The 22674-nt window shown below is 49.1% G+C and overlaps 1 protein-coding gene across 5 annotated transcripts in view; it reads right to left on the minus strand.

The window, feature by feature from the left end:
* The window catches only part of CHERP (calcium homeostasis endoplasmic reticulum protein), a 1035077-nt gene that overhangs the window by 416280 nt on the left and 596123 nt on the right, over positions 1–22674 (minus strand). For all 5 annotated transcript variants that reach the window (XM_069649195.1, XM_069649194.1, XM_069649192.1 and 2 more), the window contains one exon: positions 12574–12806. In XM_069649195.1, the coding sequence (XP_069505296.1) occupies positions 12574–12806 (233 nt within the window). The remainder of the gene's footprint in view (positions 1–12573; positions 12807–22674) is intronic.

Consider the following 22674-nt stretch of genomic DNA (forward strand, 5'->3'; position numbering starts at 1 on the left):
CGGGCTTCTCCACAGAAGCTCTCCAAATGGTGCCACTCTGTCTGGGTTCCAAAGTATGTGTGGGGAGGGGAATTGGCACCCTGGAATGCAATGCCTTAGCAACTCAAATCGCACTCTATTCTGATTGGCCCAGTGGTGAGCCGCCTGGCTCACCACTTAGCATGTTTGAGTGACAGCTAGGCTGTTGAATGGGGGTTTTTGTGCATAAAAGCAGGGCTTTTGGGACTGGAACTTCAGAAGTCGCCACAGAACCTAAGAATCTGAAGAAGCTGAGCGATCTGCAACAACGACACGACCGGTGGAGCCCTGCTGCAACGAACTCACCACTTTCCCAACGACAAGAGAAGATCTTGTGCTGGACGAGTCTTCTTCCTCTGAGCTGGTGGGACCAACCAGTTTGCCCTTTTTGCCTTCCAAAGAAGTCTCTTGGTCGAATCGCCCGTGCCAGCACCCCGGCGGCCGGATAGCCAAGCTTCACCACTTTGACCGCGAATAAAAGGAACGCACCTTTTATAGACAAACTCTGTGGCTGGTTTCATCCCTGTGCAGTGCAACGACTCCACGTTTCCTCCTCAAAGAGATCCTCTCTTCCCCTGGTCAAAACAACGAACTGCAACAACTGCCACCGCTGGAGCTTCCTCTCTGTTTAAGGTACTGTGTCCTGCCTGGCCTCCCTTTCTTCAGTTTTCCCAAGGTGACCCTTAAATCCTTTGCTTTCCAACCGGGTTGGCCCCAGACCTAACTTTACCTTCCTGAATCGCCCCCACCTCTTTTTTTAACATTCTGCAAAGACTTTTAGTGCATTTTAAACCGTGTGATCCTGGGCACATTTCGCTTTGTTCCATTTAAAGTGGGCCTGACCTATGAACTTTGGCTCTACAGTATATACTGCCTTTCTTCTCTTACTGAGAACTCCTAAAAGTGTTGGGACCCGTTTTATTTCCATGCTCTGTCTTTTTCTGTCTCCCTTTAACTGAACTATTGGAGTGCCATCAGGTTATGCGCTCACATCTGTTTTAACAAATTGTGGGGTTTTAACTCTAACTTGTCTGATAGTTATCAAGGGAGGTGTGTATACTTTACCTGACTGTGTTTTAACTTGCCTTTGATTTGGAGTGCTAGTATACTGCCTAAAGTGTGTTTTAAATGAATAATTATATACTTTTTATACAAAGCTCTGGTCAGTGTTTGTTTGCTCTACTGTGTTTCTAGCCCAATTGTGTATACTCTATATACTGCCCTACTCTTCTTGAGAGAGGTCTGACTGCTCAGCCACAGCTACCAGGTAAATCTGGGTGGTGCAGACTGCTACCAATTGGGTTTACTGCTTACTCCTGTAGTCTTAATTTTTTTGCAGTGTTCCCCAAGGGAACTGCACAGGATTCTGCCTAACAGTTAGGATTAACCAGGGGGAAGGACACCAGATTGTGTGCTTGATGACAGCTACTCGACCCAAAGTGACTCCATTTTATCCGCATTTTCCAACGATCCCGTGCAGGAGTCCCGACGTCCTCCCTCTTGTCCCCACGACTGAGGCTCAGGAACAGCGAGATCTGCAGGAACTGCCAGGAACCAACGCAGCTGCAACTTTTGCTTCATATTAAGGTACTGTGCCAACCTGATTGAGAGAACGCCTCTCTCGTTGCGAAAGTTCGTGGAACTTTCCCAACTTGCAGGCCTAATCAGCTTGTGACCCAACATATGATTCTTTTTCAAAGAAACTACTTCTGAGAACTTTGGCAAAGATTTTACTGTTTATTTCAAGAACCGCTCTTTCCTATCCAAGATACCATTGACTTTGGCCTAAGCCTAATAAACTGAATCGAGTCCTCTAGTAAACTAAAACTATTTGCACTGCCCAAGAAAGAATTTGTGATCTAGTCTGCTAACGTGTGCCTTTTTACTCCCATTGAAAGTAACTGAAATGCCATTTTGCTCCTATTTCAGGGGAGCCTAATTTGTTCAGAAACTTATTGGTTTGACATTGAAGTGTGTTTGTGTATAAGATTAAGTTGCCTCCTTCTAGTGAAGGTTTTATAAATGATTGTGTAATAAATTGATAAGCATTTTACCAAGAAACCTTGAGTGTGTCTACTTGAACCACTGTGATTGTAAGACCTCTGTGTAGCCTCTTGTACTGCTCACGTTCCCTCTTGAGATAAACCTGGCTGCCCAGGTCGCTACCACAAAACTTTGTAGTACATTCTTATACCAAAGGTTGGTTTTGCTTACTCCTGTAGTCCCAATTGTATGTGGTGGTCCAGAGGGTACTCCATGCAATTCTGCCTAACAGTCTCCTATCCAGGTCCTCTCTTGGATCAGTTCCTTGAAGGCACAGCAACTTTTAGATTAGTGAAGGACAGCAGCAGCAGTTCTTCTTCCAGTGGGCTTCAAAGTTAAGCATCAGTTTCTACTTCAGCTTGTGAACGATTTCTAGCAGTGAGAGGCCCCCAGATATACTAGTTGATCTCCCATTCCTTCTTCTGGGTCAAACTCAGGCAACCAATCACTCAGAAGAACAAGTTACTTACCAACTGCTAACGTTCTTTTGACTATGTTCCTCCAACGTATTCCACATCTTTCACATAATGTCAACAGCTGTGCACTTCGTAAACTTTTTCGGCAGAGGGCGTCCTGAGTCGATGGCGTCTAGTCCATGTCCCTCGAGGATGTCACAGGATGTTATAAGTCGGATGCACGGCGCCCGTAGCCTCAGTTTAAGTTTTTTCCCCCAGACCGTGGGACAGCATTCAGATGCCTGCTGGACTGAACTTAGCCTTGCAGAAAAGGAAGCTGCAATCGCATAGGAAATTCTCCTGAGGCGCAGGGTGGGAGGGCGAAAGAACGGTTACCAGTGGTAAGTAACTTGTTCTTCGAATGGATTGTGTCCTCCAACGCATTCCACATCTTTGACAGACTCCCAAAGCAGTACCAGTAAATGGAGGGAAAAGAATTTTGAATACCTAATTAGATTGCGGAATAAAGAACCGCCTTCCCAAATGATATATCCCGACCATGGATTGTATCCAGGGAATAATGTTTTACAAATGTATGGGGTGAAGCCCAAGTAGCAGCATCACAAATATTCCTAATAGGAACACCCCGCTGGAGGGCGGTGGAAGTAGCCACGCCCCTAGTGGAATGAGCTCTCAACCCTTCAGGAGGGTCTTTACCCGCCAACGGGTAACGCTCTGTAATGTTAAGGATAATCCACCTGGACAAGGTCTGTTTGTTAACAGCCTGGCCCGATAGGTGTCCAGCATATCCTACAAAGAGTTGGTCGTCCACTCTGACCCTGTACATCCTAGAAATGTAAAAGCTAAGAGCTCGCCTAGGATCTAACCGGTGGAGATGCTCCTCTTCCTTACCAGGATGAGGAGGAGGGTAGAATGATGGAAGAACCACCGTTTGACTCAAATGATATTCAAAGACTACCTTAGAAAAGAAGGACGTACTCGCAGTACAACCCTGTCCTTGTGAAACACAGTAAAGTGCCTGCAATTCACTCACTATGCGAGCGGAAGTAAATGCAACCAAGAACACAATCTTGAAGGACAGTCATCTCAAAAGGACTAGAGTGCAAAGGTTCAAACGGAGCACCCACAAGAAATCTCAAAACCAAATTCTAATCGGCACCTGGAAAGGGGATGGCAGGAATACATTAGTCAGTCCTTTAAGAATCTGAGAAATCAAAAGGAATCTTAAAGTAAGACCATTCTTCAGACGAGCGCTTAAAGATAGACAGCACCGCCAGGTAACCTTTAATGGTACCCACCTGGAGGCCCCTGTGGGCCAAAGAAAGCAAGAAAGACAAAACCATAGGAATGGAGCACCGAAAAGGATCAACATTGTGATCCCTGCACCAGTCGCAGAACATACGCCAACGACACAGGGATTTTGTTGCAGGCCGCCTTGCCGAAAGCACTACCACCATCACGTCATCCGGGAGGGCACAATCCTTATACCTCAACCTTTCAGATACCAAGCGTGAAGGTTGAAAGTCTTGACCTCTGGATGGAGAACCTGACCCGCCGCTCGCCGCCCCCCACCCCTCGTGTGCGAGCAGGTCCACTCGGTGGGCAGTGAGGATCATGTGGGAACCGAACCTCCGCAACACTTGAGGAATGACAGGGACTGGAGGAAATGCGCACAGCAGTGGGAATGACCAATCCACCACGAACGTGTCTCCTAAGGCTCCTCAGAGGAAATTCCCTTGAGCAGAATCTCTCGTACTTCCGGGTGACACTGGTGGCGAAGTGATCCACTTGCGGGGTTCCCCAAAGGGCGGAGATCTCCTGAAGGACTTCCTGAGCCAACTCCCACTCATGAGAGACTGCTCTGCCAGATCAGAGCATCCGCTGCTGCATTTTCGTCGTCGGGCAGATGAACTGCCGAGATCTAAATTTCCTGCTGGTTGGCCCAGAACCAGAGCTGCATTTCGTCTCTGCAAAACGGGAGTTGTTGAGGTAATGCATGGCCACTGTGTGGACTGTCATGACCAAGGGCAGAAAAGCCTTCAGGGCTAGCCTGATGGCTCTCAGCTCTAACAGATTGATGTGGAGTCTGGACTCCGAAGGAGACCAACGACCGCTGGCAGTCAAGTTGTTGGCATGAGCGCCCCATCCTATGAGGGAAGGGTCCGCCACTACAGTCACCTCGAGCCACGGTTGCCAAAACGGTTCCCCCTTCATCAGGTTCCCTTCATTCACCCACCACAGAAGGTCCTGGGAGAGCGAGCGTGGGATCTGAACAGTATTCGTCATCTTGCCAGAGAACTGCGACCACTGCATCTTGAGGACCCATTGCAGGGATCTCATCCGCAGCCTGGCCTCTGGCACCAGAAAAATGCAGGAAGCCAAGAGGCCGAGCAACCTTAAGAATTCGAACGCCGGGAGACTCTGGGCATGTTGAAACTTAGCCACCATGTGCACAATGTGACGAGCCCTTACCTTGGGAGGCAAACACTTCCCCCAAGGACGTATCCAACACAGCCCTGATGTACCGGAGTTGCTGGGAAGGTGTCAGGTGAGACTTCTTGAAATTCAGGGAAACGCCCAGCCTGTGGAGGGTGCGGAAGGTGACACTGAGATGATCCAAAGCCAGCTCAGGCGAGCGCGTCCGGATCAGACAGTTGTCCAGGAAGGGATAGACGTGAATCCCCCCCTCACCTGAGGTACGCTGCCACCTCCACCATGAGCTTGGTGAAGACCCTCGGGGCGGAGGTCAATACGAACAGCAGGACCCGAAACAAAGTGCAAGTCGCCAGCCGCAAACCTCAGGTACTTCCTGTGCGCGGGGTGGATTGGCACATGGAAATAAGCATCCTTGAGGTCCAGAGACAACAATCAATCCTGAAGTTGAGGGGCCTGGAGGACTTGAGAAAGAGTGACCATCTTGAACTTGTCCTTCCGGAGGAGTTTGTTCAACCAACTCAAGTCCATGATGGGTCTCAAACCCCGTCTTTCTTTGGGATCAAAGAAGGTGAATACCATTCCTTCCTGCGCAAGGAGCGGATCTGGAAGCTTCAAAGAGTGTTTCCCCAGTGGATTGTTGTGAGGCCGCTGAAGGAAGGCAAGACAATAGCCGTGGGCTATGGTATCCAACACCCACGCATCTGAAGTAATGGCCCGCCATTCTTCGAGATGCTGAGACAGTCTGCCCCCAACCGACGAACTATGGGACATGGCCTCATGACTGTAAGCGGCTGCGGCAGTGCCTGAAGGCAAAGAGGCAGCAGCCCGAGCGGCTCTAGCGCCATGATTTCCCCATCCACCACGGGTACCTTTTCCGCTTGCCCCTTTAATTGGCAGCCCCTCTCGTACTACCAAAGGAGGAGTAGTACCGAAAGGAACCTCCCCTCCACTGCTGTCCCCTAGGACGAAAAGGTGGATGTTGACGCACCGCAGCGCTCAAAGACTACGCCGCAGCTTTTGAGATCTTCAACCTCTCAAGGCTCTAGTCAGTCTTGCTGCCAAATAAATGTGCGCCATCAAAGGGCATGTCGAGAAGACGGGCCTACACATCTTAAGAAAACCCTGACTCCGCAACCGCGCAAATCTGCATATCACCGTGCTCGCAGCCATGGATCAGCTAACACTGTCGGCCGTATCCAAACCCGACTGAAGGGATTCACACATAGCATCCTTCCTGTCTTGCACGAGCCAAGGAAACCATCTTTTTCTTCCCCCTCGGGAATATTCTCAGCCGCCAAGGAAACAATTCCACAAAGTGTGTGAAAACCTAGCCAAGGCACACGTGGAGTTGATAGATTTCAAGGCCATGCTCCCAGCAGAAAATACCTTCTGGGCCCAAACATCGAAGTGTTGTCGTCCCTATCCAGAGGGATGGTAGGGTACGCCGCCTGCCTCGAGGTGGCCGTAGCCGCCTGAACCACCAGCTGCCACCCTTTTCTGCAAGGTAGAATGAAATGGCAAAACAGGATCAGAGGACGACCTTGATCCAAGATGTCCGTCAGATCATCTTGCACAAAGTCTTCTGGAGGACTAGACTAGCCCAGATACTCCAAGACTTGTGCCATGAGTCTCCAAACTCCACTTCCGGGGAAGTGTCCAGTCCACTTGCATCATTGAGGGTCTGTCCACTCCTCCAACTATCCCCAGAAAAAATTGGGGCATCATCAAGTTCACCAGGTTCCTCAACCTCAGACCTTTCCTCCTCTTCAAAATTATCATCCAGAGGGGGTTGAAACCGAGGTCTGGGGAGAGATGAGGGCCTGCAGGTCAAAACCGGCCTCACCGACTTCGATGTAGCCTTTCTTGGAGGATCCACAATGCCTGGGTACTCCAAAGACAAATTTCAAGGAAAAGTTCCCAAAGGCGCCGAAGGCTTCGACAACCTCGGGATCGCCGAAGCCGTTGACATCGTCGTCACAGGTGCCGACGGTGCCGTGGGCTGATACGACGGCAAGGCGTCGATGTACGAATCGGACGGATACAGCGCCGAACAACTCGACGCCAGCCCTGAGTCCTCAATAGGTTGCTGCGGTCTCGCTGGGGACGAGGACCGAGACCTAGAGACAGGTCTCTTGCGACCCTTCGATTCCTTGTTCGTACGGGACCTATACGGCTCCCGATGAGTGTCGGGTGGCAAACCAGAGCCTGAAGGTGTGCGAGCCACGGAACAAGACCGTTCCAGGCCGGCGCGACCGGACCTGTGTCTTGCGACTGAAAAATTGCCATCATAGATTTCTTGAACGCTGCCCATTCCTTCAGAGTCGAGGACTTTGTAGGGCACATAACCTTCCCCGAGGCACCATCCTCCGAGGAGGACGGGGAAGGCGACCGGTGACAGCGCTTTCGCAAGTGCCGGGACGAGGAAGACGAGTGGCGGGAACCACTCTGGTACCGAGATCCCCGGAATTCCTTCCGACACGTAGAGTCACCCCTCGAGTCATCGGTGGAAAGCCCCTTGGACTTGGAAGTCTGGGACTTAACAGGCTTCGAGCCCCTACCTACCTGGAGCTTCCCCTTCCGCAAGGCCTTTGCAGTCAGCGACCGGCCATTCGAGCAGTCGTCTGCGTCGTGCGACTCGCCGAGGCACCACAAACAGATGCGGTGGGGGGGGTCGGTGAGCGACATCTTAACCTTGCAGTCATTCGCAGAAAAAACAGAAATGAGGCTACGGGCACCGTGTGCCCTATTTATGATATCCTGTGACGTCGTCCTCGACGGAGGCCCTCGAGGGACATGACCCGACGCCATCGATGCAGGACGCCATCTGCCGAAAAAGTTTCTGAAGTGCACAACTGTGGACATTACATGTCAAAGATGTGGAATGCGTTGGAGGACACAATGCATTTGAAGGGTAGTCAGGCAGCCAATCAGGCGCACGGTGCATTCAGGCGATTCTTCACCATCCAGACACTCACCACAGGATGTGGACAAGCACCCTGTCATTCAGCACTACACACTGCATACCAGTTTCGGGCAGGGCTGTCTCAGTCACTGTGTCAAACACCAGATACTAGACACCCTGAACATGAAATGCATATTCACACACTCCATTCACTCAGGTCCCACCCCACGGGCATACCCACAACATAGTCATTGAGAAGGCTCCAGGTAGTCTAATCTGGACTTTCTCACCACACCATATAGGGAACTTCCACCCATCAGCCATTCAGGGTGAAGGGAGAGAGTAAGGGCTTCCCGGGACTTTGGGGAAAAAGTAAGCTAACAGGCGATAGAGTCTTGGTAGAGTCTCTCCCAGGGGTTATTCACCCAAGAACAGGTCATTGGGCTGTGTTCGTGCTGGTAGAGAGATTCCCAGATCCCCCCCACCCCAGTTTAACAGGTGATAGAAAGCAAGGGGCCATCTTGTTTCCTATCAGGAATCCACCGATTGCAGTGACGGGGCCTTGGCACCCCAAAATGGAGGACGCTCAGGGCACCAGTCAATTCAGCACGGAGCTGCCACCAGCCCGTACCCTGCTCTAGGAGTACAGGGTCCTACTCCCACCCATGGATGCCATAAGGGTATCCCAAGGGTCTGTTCACCAAACCAAATACAGGAAGAGCCACACCGCCAGGAGTCCCACATGAACTCCTGCACGGAAAACAAGACAGAACACATGATAAAAAGCAATAAAGGACAAGGATTCAAAAGCCCTGTCCCTCTGATGCATTTTCAGCATCACACGCGTTATTACCGCCAATACAATAGAACCGTCATTAATGTCAAAATCTGTAACAATTGTAACTGCGAGAAACTACAAACTAAGCAGTGGCCTTTTAAAAGTGTTCTAAAGTGTTTTGGGTCAACGTGCTCATATTTAAAAGTAATTCTTGTGTGTATATAATGAACCTATATTTTACTATACATTTATTGAGTAAGGGTTTCTTTGAATTGCTTTACTAACTGGGTTCACTGTATTTACCTACAGTTCACATCTTCCTCTTATGATACACCGGACTGCTTTGCCTCTCTACCAAGGTTCCATGAGTCGTACAGACTGATACTACGAGTAGGAGATCTATAAACCATTAGGATAGTTTTGTGAAGTCGTACCTTCCAGAGGACTTTGGGAAAATTCCCCTAAAAGGCCTAAATAGTTTATAGGGCGTGCAAAGCTGTACCCTGTGGTCACAAGATAGCTACCGTTTAACGCCTTGTGCCCTTCTACGGAAAACTGTCGCTGCAGGAAGGGCAATACTTAAAAGGAGTTCTCTCCATAATAGCGTGGCAAAGCAGCCAGATAAGAAAAGAAAGAGGAGGGGGGAAAGGAAAGAAAAGGCATTCTCATAAGAAAAGTGTCTAGAGAAAACGGTTCCCCACTCTCCCTACCGTAAGGGCGAAGTCTGAAGCCCAAGGCCGACAACAGCCATCTAATTGCCAGAGGCAGCAAAGGTTTTCAGATGGCAAAACAGGAACGGCCATCAGAGAGGTTCAAACAGCCATCGAATAAGTTTGTCGATGGGTGCGTCAAAGATGCAGGAAACGGCAATATCATCTTGAAACATGAGCTCCACATAAAGCAAACGACCAGCAGTGTGGAAAGAACTATCAGCGGGGACCTCAATGCGTCAAGGGTCTTGAGTACACTACACATCACGTTAGGGTTACAGTCACGCCCATGTCAAAGTTCCTTCAAAATAAAGATGAACTACTCTGTGATTACCATTAGATGTTGCACTATTTGCACAGCACGTGCTTCTGATCAGATTCACAAGTATCGGAAACTAAAGATTTCTCAAGTTCCAAGGCTGTGCTCAGAATGACTGCAGCGAGGTAGCTCAAAAGGGAGCAGATTAGTCCACCAGGTGGTCCAGGGACACTTGCAAAGGCTTCCAAGATGTGCATTCTCAAGCAGGGGTTGATCTTAGAAGACCGTTGTTTGAGCTTCGCCCTATGGACCAGTGGTAACAGACCGAGAATCCGGGCTTCACCGCGTCAATCACTGGATTCGACGCTGATCAGCTTCAGGAGTCATCCTTGGGTCGTCAGCAGGCTTCTCTTCCTCGTAGAAGTCTTGGTTCCAACAATGATCTGTTAAATCGCTGTATGAGCCCTCCTTTTATCCAAGATTCAAACTGGGCATAAGTCTACCAACGTTAAGGATTGTTAGGACACCTACCTGTGCAGGGCGGCAGGGGTGTCCTATGTGGCAGATTTGTTCCTGGCGGTTATACTCTGCCTCAGGGTCTGGAAGAGGAGAGCATTCATGGGCGCGCTCCCCCTGGGTCTGCCATCTGTCTTGTGCCATACGGGACGCGGGCGCCGTTAGCGAGACGCATTGAAACAAGCTTGTGTTCCAAGCCTCCACCTTGCGGCGGCCCCTGTTCCACGCATGCATGGCACTGCTTGCGTTGCAAGCCACATTTTCATGCCGGTTGCCATTTTAGCAGTCCGGACCAGGGACTTGTCGCGTCAACGCGGTTTGGGGTTTTTCTTTACGCTTCGCTCCACGTTTGCCTAATCCTTGTTCTGCTACCCTTGCTTCCCGTTCCTCGTTCTCGTGCCTGCACTTGGGGGTTCGGGCTGCTCCTTGGTCCTTCCCTGTGCTGACCCTTCCTTGTCCTGTTACTACCTTGCTGGGTCCTGCCTTGTCCATGCTGCCCATCTGCCTACTGCTTGCTCCATCCCAGGCCCCTCCCTCCTTCCTTCCTTCCTTCATTCATTCATTCATTTCCTTCCTGCTCCTTGCTTTCTTCTTGGGTACTGGGGTCCTTGGATCTTCTACTGCCCTGCAGTTGTGAAGAGCTTCGCCTGTGCTGCTGCCTTGGACTTCACGTTTTGGTGTTTGCTGGTTTACATCTTTGACCTTCCCTATCAGTGCTTGCACTGTTCTGGCGCCACGTTAAAATAAGGGAAGTGTCATCCGTGGCGCCAGGAGCTGGTCCCCGTTCAATCCTGATTTACCAGGACGGAGCCGGGGCCGGTTCTTTGTACAGCATCCCTTCGTTCAGCCCACAACTTCCTTGCCTGCTCCAGTCTACGACTTCTACTATCTGGCTACCCCAGTGCGCAAGACTCTTGGAGATTCAGGTACGCAACGTCCAAGGGGCGCACATCTTAACAAGGATCTGCGACATTGTAACAGCCCAGGGTTGTCAAATCCTGGACAGCCACTGGTCATGTCCAGCAACAGACTTTCGGGCGCCAGAGAATATGGACTGGTACCAGACAGTCCCAGCCCCCTCTTTTGGCTCACACACAAAGCCCACTTTCCCACGAAAGCAGCAGCTTCCAATGGGAGAGGAGTTACCATATATGGCATTTCACACGAGAAGGCTGGAGGAAGCCAAAGAACAAATTAAAATCTCGTGGCAGGGCTATTTTAAAAGGTGCTAGCCACCTTTAGCAGCCATTGGTGGTAAGTGCAAAAGAAAAATGGCACAGAAAATTCTTCAGTTTCCCCAGAAAAATGAGCAAAACATGCAAGGGAAGTAAAGCAGAAGGCTTTAAAGACCTGGAAATGTCAGGACAGGGTTATAAAATAAGCAAAAAGGCTGGAGTTCCCATAGGAATCCATGCACAGCATGCACACAAAAAAGAAGATTGCACTACAATCAACAGGATGAACGGACGAAGTGTGCAGAAAGGACGAAGTGTGCAGAAAGGACGAAGTGTGCAGAAAGGACGAAGTGTGCAGAAAGGACGAAGTGTGCAGAACAGATGCAATGCATCGAGCAGACGAAGTGCATGGATCAGAAGGAGTGCATAGAACTGAGGGAGTACATGCGACGGATGGCATGCATGGAACAGAGAGGCCATGGGATGGACATTGTGCAAGAATGGTTAGAGCGCATGGAACGGTTGGAGCGCACGGAATGCATGGAGCATGAAGGTGCTCGATCTCAAGCACCTACTGAAAACCATCATATCGCATCACCATGCTTACTCTCTTTTATACACTGCCACTCAACTAGAACACAGCGACACTATGAAACATTCGGTATAGCTGTTCTCATACCAACACCTGCCACATACTCCCCATCATTCTAAATAAAAACTGCTGGTTGCACACCCGCCAGTCTAGGCGTTCTCCTCAGGCCTAACTCAGCCAGAATCAGTCTGGTATCACCCTGCCAGAACCAACACATACTTCCGATCTCCCAACCACCACACCTATCGCTAATAAGCAGCTATCACACGAGTGCCACACCTGCCGCACGCATATCCGGTGTATCCACGCACCTTATGACTCTCTACTGATTTGAACTATGGTTCCCAAGGGCATTGAACCTACCAGCGCCTTGAGATCATTCCAATGGTATATAAGGCGCTATATAAATGCAAAGTAACATAACATAACAAAAGACCAAAAGCAGGCAGTCTTATATAGTTTCAGGAACAGCTGACACCCGAACAATGCCTCCAAACCGATGACAACCAGAGTTGGTGTAAAAAGGCATGAGATGCCAGACAGATTGAGGAAGTTCCAAAATAAAGATCTACAAACGAAAACCCATCCACTTGAACAAATATTTTCTAGCATGATTTTACTCAGATGTTCTCTGTATAGAAGAGAACATTTTGGCTATTTATCATTTCACAACATAGTTTCAAAAGCTTTTTAAAACATATTTTGGTGTTTCTTGTTACACCCTTTACCTTGACCAGTGGAGCCATGAGTCCTGCAGGAAGATCAAAGTATGGCACATTTGGAACCAGGCTAGGGTCATCATGGTTCACATGAGGTGGGGCTGGTCGTCGTGCATGAGGGGGCTGCCCGTTAAAGCCATGTGGCGCAGGTACAAACTCTGGGTGCTGGGGTCCACCCCATGGAGGATGGTCGACTGGATGCGGCATCCGGTGGCCCTGATGGTGGTGAGGGGGTCCCATATCTGCACAGAAAATAAGGATTGTAATGATGGCATGCTAAAGATGATATGGAAAAAAAGGCACGGACAAAATAATGAGTATATTCAATTCATTTGTTTCTAATAAAACTAAAGCAATTTGGGAAATGTGCATCTCAATACTGCACAAAAGCTAATTTCACATTTAAGATTCATTTGGCATTTTTCAAACCTGAAGAACCCCCAGGCTAACATCAGAAAGCAGAGGTTGGTTTTCCTGTGCAACAGCGTAAAAGTAGTAATGCCAAGAATAGGGAAAAATCCACAGCATATTAGTTTTAGAATAATCACTTTACATTTTCCCAATTAAAATGTTCCCATTAGAGTTTGGGTATTTGCCTGAATCAGTCACACTCCAACTAGCACTTAGCGTGTTGATTATGGCCCGATAGGTTTGCCCAGGTTTACTTGAGTGACACACATTTTGTGAGGAAGGAAGTTTTATTTTGCATTCAGGCAAAATGTGTACATTTAAATTTGGCAAATATACAAAAGGGTATTGCTTGAACTGATCGATTGTTTTGGAAAAGGACAAGGCAGTAATTAACATCTCAAAAATAGAATAGACTGAAAACTAAATTTTTTTTGTTTTTTTTATTTTAAGAAAACTACAGTTTGAATTTAAATAGAAAAAAAAGACAAACTTTTGTTTCAGACAAGACCTCAATTCACGCATCCTAAAAGAGGCCGATCAGGCGGACATACAACTAAGGAACATACAATTACCGACTCCATTAGGTTTACGCCAAAAATTTAGCTTTAACCCTCTGCTTTCAGAATTGAGTCAAAGTAATTCACAGTTGCACATACAAGTTTTATGTTGTGTCCAGAGATGATCCTCCCCCACCATTGTTCCATGTCTCCATCTGTCGGTGCAAAACTTCCCAAATGTAATGTGCGTTGAGGAACAGTCTGAGTACATTCAATTAACAGATGTTTGACTGATTCGATCGACTGATTACAGAAACGGCAAAGATCATCATTGATGGATTTGTCCTTTCTTTGCCAAAGAATTTCTTTGGTCTTTAAAGCATTAATTCGAAACCTAAGAAATTGGTCTTGATAATGTCTCGAAGGACAATGCAATAAATAGCTTGCCGGTTCATGTAGCTTTCTATGCACACCTTCCATTAATTTCATCGATTTTATTTTGGATCTCGCATCATTGTTGGCCATCCATGCCCAATTGTCGAATTTTATTTTTGCATGTTGTGGACGATTTATCAACTCCTTGTTGGTAATATTTGCTGCAGAGAGGAACGCCGACAATTTATGAAACCATAAACTGAGGAGATCATGCTTATTCGACGCCTGATTGCTGGCAAAGATTTTGTATGCCGGGGCTGATGATGTTAGGGCTATTCTCAATGTTGCGATAGAGTTCCAAACCATTTTCATATGCAGCGAATTGATCGCTAATTCATGTCGCAGGACAGTAATTGGTGTTGCTTGCGGTACCCGCAGAACTTTCCGCCAAAAGCGGCCTTCCAATGTGTGCCACATTTGCACACTTAAGTGCCAACCTGCCTCAGCCCCAAATATTATAATCGGAGTTACTTTTTGTAGATAAAATATGAGGACTGGTTCCAATGAAAATTTTCCAAAATTCTTGTTGATTATTGCAGCTTGTAGGGCTAACTTCGTCATTTTCGAAGTAAATTCAGCAGCCCATTGTTTCTCGCAAATCGAATTTGAATATTGAATTGTATGCCCAGATATCTTATTGAGTCGACAGTCATTAAATTGGATTCGGCAATTTTCCACCTGAAAGCTTTGTCTTTTTTGCTTTTTATGTTTCCAATCGACGTTTTCAAGGTGTTTATTGACAGTTGGTTTGAGTCCATATATATATTTTCAAGCCCGAAAGGAGACGCTGTACCCAATTTGTGTTCTATCCATCAGGACCAGGTCGTCCGCATATACTATACAATTGATTGGAGTTTGGTTTATCTTGGGTGGAAAACATGGAATTTTATTCAGATGGATTGGAAGGTAGGCCAAAAATAATTTTAACAGTTCTGAAGACTCAGTAGATGGAAAAATGTTAACAGCAACTAAACCTTAAAATGGTTTATTCACTGATGGTAAAATATTAACATGTTTTCGATAACAAAAATGTATAAATATCAACACACAAAGAATCAAACCTTTTCAAATTCAAAAGTAAAGTTCACTTGCGTTTTCCTGTATTGCGAACATTTTGAAGGGCTTGCAACTGGAATAGTTGAATGATGGGTAAATCTATGCATTCTGGTCTGTCCAGATGGTCTTTGGACACATCTTGAGGGCGAGTCTGGAAGCACTTCAGTGTGTTTGCGTTAAGTGACCCTTTATCAGATTTGTCCCCACTCCCCCCCCACCCATAGACCAGAGTACCAAAAAAAGCTGGCTTAAATCCCCACTTCTCAATGACCAAATATTTCAACTTCTAGCAATGGTTCAGATCGAGGATAAATCCACAATAACTGATATTTCCCAATCTTACATAAATAACTGAAACATCGATCTCCTAAATTACCCCAGTGAAACTAGCAATACATAAATACAATATGCATACATCACCAAAATACAATTACAAACGTATATATTGTGGAGTAATCGGATGTCATGATCTCTGCTTCCAAAAGATCAGGACTTGCCCGACTCCCTTGGAAGCAGACCCATAACCCCGGTTCCGAGTGCCAGCCAGTCCCAATTGGGACCTTTTGGACCCTGTCCTGGCGCCAGTGGCACCAGGCTCATAAAGATGCCCAGTCCCAGCGCTGGAAGCACCAGGCTCATGATGCTTGGGTGGACTTACCTGCAGCAGACCATGCTGCTTACTTACCTGCCAGTTGAACCCCTGATCCTCTTCTGTTTGGGACTACTTTTCCTGTTGGGTGGGGCAGGAGCCACTCCCTAGGTTCAGAACACTGGAACTCTTCTGGAAAGCAGGAACTCTTTTCTTACCTAGGCGTGGCTGTGGAAGGAGACACCTAAGCACTACAGGAGGCTATTTAAACCACACCCGATGGATGAATCTTGCTTTGCGTTATTCTGCATTCTCTGCAGCAGAACGCTCATCGCGTCTTCTGCTTCTGATCCTGGGCCTAAGGGAACAAAGGCTTACCATCCTGGAATCCAGTCTTCAGCAGCACCTGTAAAGACAAAGAAAGAACAGGTTAGCACTACGGTCTTCAGTGGCAGCGCATCTCTTACCTGGTCCATCGGCTGTCACCAACGCCTCGCGCTGCATTCCGGCATCTGAAAGACAAAGGCTTACCTACTCTTCGCATGCTCCGGAGGTCTTCCCACTGCATTCCGGCATCTGAAAGACAAAAGCTTAGCAGCTCTTCGCACGCTCCGGAGGCCTTCAGCGCTGCATCCCGCATCTGAAAGACAAAGAAGGTGCGTTTAAAGACATTGGGCAACTTTATTACTCACGTGCCATTACTCCTTCCCACGCCGAATCCAGTGGGTATTCCAGCACCCTTCAGCTTCTCTAAAGCTCCGAACTTGTACCTGCAAGATAAAAGGGACAGTTAGTGCGCATCGTGAAGCAGGCTACAAGCGCTTACTTACGTGCTTCCAGGCGCTTCTATTCCTCACGCGGGTTCGATCCTCAACTCTCATCAGCCCGCCATCGCCGGAACCCTGCAAAACAAGAGATATCATTACAAAAGACTTTTAAGACATTTGAAGTGCCCAGAATTTACCGTTCGTGCAGTTAACGACGGACAGCAGTCCTCTGAGGTCAAGAGGCCTGCACCCTTATCCAGTGAAGAAACTGGTTACGGCACCCTACCCCGAGGCAGATGGAGAGCTCGGCGTTCACTTACCTAAGGTGAGGGTGTTAACCTTTGGGGTTCTACAGGAGAAGAGAAAGGGAAGAGGAGAGAGGCACCCAATAACCCCAGTTCATTAATCCCATATTTTCTATCAGCAGACATATTACTCTTCGAGTCAGACATACAGTGCACAGAGGTCCAGCCCAAAGAGTCAACCGTGTGTTACACATCACCTTTGAAGATACGGCATTCACCCAGTCAAGACCGGCGCCTCTGCGGGAATCAGGTGAGCGTTACATCAGATCAATCCAACAAATCAAATGGTTTGCTTCTTCAACTGTACCAAACACAGAAGACTGTCCTCTACGGATTCCGGAACCTCAGCAGTGGTCTCTGGAGAAATCCGAGTCTGGTATTAAGAGTATTCCGTGTGCTTTACTGAAACCTTCATCTCTCTCACACTCTCCTAAATCTAAGCCTTATTACACAGTCACACTACCTGAAAGTTTGGCTGGACATTAGTGGCTTTCCCGGTCACCAGAATCGGGTGGCTTCCCGGAATCTGTCCACTGGGCCGAATCTGAAAATTACCTTCAACAGCATTGCATTTTGACCACACTGTTGAGTTTTCTATACTCTCAATATATACAAAAGTATGTCCAGCGTAGGAAAAGGGGTTGGGGTCTCTGCCATTATAAGGGTAGTTTGAGGAATACAGGGTTTCTTACAACATGTGTTATATGATAAGGGGAGGAAAAGAGGGTGATTTGGGAGGTGGCTGGCCCTTGAATAATGGTGCGCAAAATGCAGATGTTTTGTCAGAGGGATGTTTGTGGCTATAGTAGGTTGCGTTTATGTGCCACACAGTATGCCTTTCGCACAAGGAATCAGGTTTCTTTGAGGTGCAGAAGTTGAATCTAGGTTCAGTGGTGGATCTGAAGCTTTGTGGGTGGTTTTAATGTTAAAAATTCGGTGGCATTTTATAGTGTAACAATCTATCCGTTTAGGTTCATTTTGTTAAATTACACTTTTGTTAATCTTAAATGCCTTTTTCCACTGCACAACATGATTCTCCTTAGAAGATAGCTGTTTAATGATTTAAACAGTGCCCCAGGCAGACATTTGTAATTGAAGTACTACTTATACTACTTTCAAAGCCTGATTTAGGTTTCCCTGGAAAGGATGTTCTTTTTGCAACTCTCCTTCCATTGAGATCAAAGGAATCCCAGCTTATTACTGATGTCTCAAATCCTTGGCCCGACTTTGGAGATCAGCAAAAACGCCCTTTTAGTTTCACCACCATTTACCTTGCACTGGTCAGCCCATAATGTTACCAGTGTAAGGGGGGCCGTGACACCATCTATGTTTTCCTGTGTTTTATTGTAGCACACATTTTAAAGTTAAGTGTTGCTGGGGTTCTTTGGATCCCAGTTTCACTTATGATTAATGTCTTTTTGATTTGCCTTAAACAGGCTTGTGGAAGTGGACAGAGTTGGACTTATTTTCCTGGGGCACGTCCTTGCAACATTTTTTTTAAATCAAATAATGTCATTTTGAGTACCATAAACTCAAGATGGCAGCGCCATCCGGCTTAAGGCCTGTTTGTTGCTTTTTGGCTCACCTCTTCAGTTCAAAACAAACATAAGGTCATGCACTTTTGCAGGTCCCCCCTGGCCTCCCGGGCAAATTGCTGTGTGTATATGACTTGGTGGAAATGGGGATGGACAGTCTGGCTCAATCAACATTCCAGCCATGAGTGGACAGCCCCTACCTGTTTGAATGGTGCAGATCATTGCCATTGGGTGGGCTTTGGCAACCTCAAGCTATAATTCTGGCTAAGGGGAGCCCTGCAGCCGTTCTAGACTTTGACCCACTAGAGTCTAGAATCTGAAGAGTTTGCACTGAAGACCTGGAAGACTGATGCTATTGCAAACAAGCATAGCCTAAGCCAAATACCCATGAAGCACTTGCTGCCCCCCCTGTGGCCAAAGGCCCCTGACAGTGCATTCTTCAGCAGGACTGGTGGGGAGGATTTATCTTGCACCCTGCACCAATAAACTAAAGTTTGTTCTGGTTGTAAGGGGCCCGGGACAATAGTGTGGGCTACCTACACGCTAACAAGGCCCCTCTGCTGCAAATGTTGCAGTCTCAAGCTGGAGTATGGGACTGTGCAGGTCCTCAACTTGTTAACGTTAAAGGATATTTTTACTGCACACTATCACCCCCGCAGTGGTCCCCTAGCGCTCTGGTTGCTCTGAAAAAAAAGGAAGGGGGGAGGGGTCAGTTAGTTGGAATAAGCTGGAAAAGTGCAAGAGAGCAGAGATGTGCTGTTGGTGGCCTCAGCCCAGTGGGTCAGATGGCTGGCCTGGTAGTCATTGTGTGCTGTTGTGCGAGTCCATGTGTGGTTTGTTTTGTTGTTGCAGTGTAGTGACGTTTTGCAGATTGTTGTGTTGTAGGCTTGTGGTTGTGTTTGGTTAGAGAGGTGTATGCAGAGGGATGAATTGCTAGTGGATTGGTTAATTGGCATAGCTGTCAGGAAGTGAGGCACTGAATTTCCGTATTCTCTCCAGGTGGGGTGTGAGCATCTCTGCGTCTGTCCTGATCTGGGACGTCCGATACTCGCAGTCCCTTTCACACATGGCATCGACTCACGTACATAACCTTACCCAAGTTCGGCCTCGTCCACCTACGTGACACTTGTCTGTATTTTACATATGTACACTGCCAGACCCTAGGGTATCACTGCAAGGTTACAGATAACTTATCAAGTTTCTTATACAGTGTTACAGTCAAACGGAAAGGAAAGCCTTTGGCCTAACAGCTCTAAAATACAGTGTGGTTGGAACAAGTTACTTACCTGTAACTGTTGTTCTCCAGCATGGGTCTGGCATGGATTCACATGCTCATGAATATTCCCCGTCGTCAGGCTGGGAATCCTCGGTAAAGAAAAAAACAGTATCAGTTTCGTTTCTGATCTGTCTTTCGTAGTAATAACCAATCACTGGTCTCTGCGTCATACTGACCACAGCCAATGACTGCCCTCTACCTAAGCACCGCCTCTGGCAGCCATCTTCAGATTTGGAAGCACGTGAAGTGGCAGTATGACCAAGTGAAGAGCCGCAGAGGGGTAGGCGGGAGGGTTCGCATGTGAATCCATGCCAGACCCATGCTGGAGAACAACAGTCTCCAGCATGGGGTCTGGCATGGATTCACATGCTCATGAATAAAGAATACATAGCAGTACACACATGCACAACCACGGGAGGTGGCAAAGGCTCAACATTAAGCATTGCATCAAACTCAACATTAAGCATCTTACCTCCTCACCAGGCTCACCTCAGGCGAACAGGTCGCGCAGCACTGCTTGGCCGACCCTGGACTCCTCCCTGGAATCCCGATCGACGCAGTAGAACTTCGTGAAGGTGTGCGTCGACCTCCACGTAGCAGCCCTGCATATGTCCAGCAGGGGCACACCAGAAAGGAACGCCGTGGTAGCTGCGATCGCTCTGGTGGAATGGGCTCTCGGACGGCTGGGCAGCGGTCGGTTTGCCAACCGATGACAGTACATGATACAGCCGGAGAGCCATCTGGAAATGGAAGCCTTCGAGAGAGCCTTCCCCTGACTGACAGGTCCAAAGTTCACAAAGAGTTGTGACGTCTTCCGAAAACACTTCGTGCGGTCCACGTAGAACTTCAGCGCTCTAGCCACATCCAGCGAGTGCAAAGTCCTCTCAGCCGGCGACGAAGGCGACGGGAAGAACACAGGCAACACCAAGGGTTCGTTGAGATGGAAGTCCGACGGTACCTTGGGCATGAAGGAGGGGTGCGTCTTGAGCACTACCCTCGTGTCGTGAAAAGTCAAGTACGGGGCCTTGCAGGAAAGGGCCTGGATCTCTCCCACCCTTCGTGCGGAGGTGATGGCCACAAGAAACGCTGTTTTCCACGACAGAAACTTCAACGGGGCCGAGTGCAGAGGCTCGAAAGGAGGTCCCATGAGCTTGGTCAGCACCACGTTGAGCTCCCACGCCGGGGCCGGAGCCTTCACCGGCGGGAACGATCTGAACAGTCCCTTCATGAACTCTTTCACCAGACGATGAGACCACAAGGACGTCCGTCCCGTGGTTCTGGTGTATCGGGAGATCGCAGCAAGATGAATCTTGATGGACGCGTGTGCCAGTCCAGCTTTGGCCAGCGTCAGCAGGTACGGCAGAACTTGGGGAGCCGTAATCCGTAGAGGGTTAATCTTCTGTGCGTGGCACCAGACAGAGAACCTCTTCCATTTGTGTCCGTAGCATTTAAGAGTCGAGGACGCCCTGGCCTTTGCAAGAACCTCTCTGCAGTCGGCCGGTATGTCGTATCCTCCAAACTCTAGCGCTGCAGGAGCCAGGCCTGCAAGTTCAGCGATTTTGGGTCGTGGTGGAGGATGGCGCCTCCTTCCCTGGAGAGCAGATCCGCGTCCACCGGCAGCTTGATTGGCGGGGACGCTGACAAGTCCAGAAGGTCCGGGAACCATATCTGCCTCGGCCACGCAGGTGCGACGAGGATCATCCTGCACCGTGACTTCTTGTGCTGGTTGACGAGCCGGATTAGCAGTGGCAACGCGTAGAGGAACAGGCCCTCCCAGGGGAACGAGAAAGCATCGCCCATGCTCCTCGCCTGGGGAAACCTGCTGGTGAACCTCCGGCACTTGGAGTTCGTCGCCGTCGCGAACTGGTCGATCTGGGGTGTGCCCCACCGTCGGAAGAGGCGATCCACTAGATCCTGCCGTAGTTCCCACTCGTGGCACGAGCGCAGCACCCTGCTGAGTGAGTCGGCGATGGTGTGTTTATCCCTGCCAGATGAAACGGCACCAGAAACATCCCTTGGGCGACTGCCCAATGCCACAGGTTCTGCGCCTCCTTGGACAGTGCTGGGGACCTGGTTCCGCCCTGTTTTCTGATGTAAAACATGGTGGTGGTGTTGTCGGTGAAGATCCTCACCACCTTGCCCTCGAGGGACGGAAGGAAGGACCTGGGGGCCCAAAACACTGCATGGAGCCCCAGGACGTTGATATGTAAGGATTTCTCCGTCGGGAGCCAAAGGCCCCTTGCGTGCAGATTTTCGGTGTGCGCTCCCCACCCTTCCAGGGAGGCATCCGTGGTCACTGTCTCCTGGTGGGCTGGGGTCTGGAAGTCCATGCCCGCCGTCAGATGCGCGCGGGTGCCCCACCACCGGATCGCTCGTCGGAAACTCTCGTCGAGTGTGATCCTTTCCTCGAAGTTGCCCGTCGTTTGGATCCAGCGCGCGTCCAGGAACTCCTGCAACGGGCGCATCCGGAGCCTGCACATGGGAATGAGGTAGATGCAGGAAGACATCATTCCGAGGAGGGACTTGATGGACCTCACCTTGGCCGCGTCGGCCACCAACATCCGCTGCACCTTGCCCAGGATGGTCCTGGTCCTCTCCTCCGACGGGGAGGCCCGAAGGGACACTGTGTTGAGCCTCGCTCCCAGAAACAGAGTGTCTTGCGCGGGTACCAGGTGGGATTTGGCGTAGTTCACGGAGAATCCCAGGTCCGTGAGAAGTTGGACGGTCCTTGCCGTGTGGACCACGGCGAGCTCCCTTGTCTTGGCTCGGATGAGCCAGTCGTCCAGGTAGGGGTAGACGAGGATCCCTTCGCGGCGCAGCTGAGCCGCCACCGGTGCGAGGCACTTGGTGAACACCCTGGGTGCCGACCGTAGACCGAAGGGGAGGGCTTTGAACTGGTAATGCCGCCCTTGGACCACAAACCTGAGGAATTTTCGGTGCCCCTTCAAGATGGGAATATGGAAGTAGGCATCCTCCAAATCCAACGACGACAGGAAGTCTCCTTCCTCCAGCTGACCCAGGACGTGCTGGAGGGTGACCATCCGGAACTTTTGCGCCTTGATGAACTTGTTCAGACGTCGCAGGTCCAGGATGGGGCGCCATCCCCCCCGTCTTCTTCTTCACGAGGAAGTATCTCAAGTAGACTCCGGAGCCCCGAAGCCTCTTTGGGACGAGTTCGATGGCGCCCTTCTTGAGCATCGCCTTCACCTCCCGGAGAAGTTGAGGGACGTGAAGTTCTT

The sequence above is a fragment of the Ambystoma mexicanum genome, chromosome 1p (assembly GCF_040938575.1).
Source record: "Ambystoma mexicanum isolate Mex_15411 chromosome 1p, UKY_AmexF1_1, whole genome shotgun sequence".
Lineage (NCBI taxonomy): Eukaryota > Metazoa > Chordata > Amphibia > Caudata > Ambystomatidae > Ambystoma > Ambystoma mexicanum.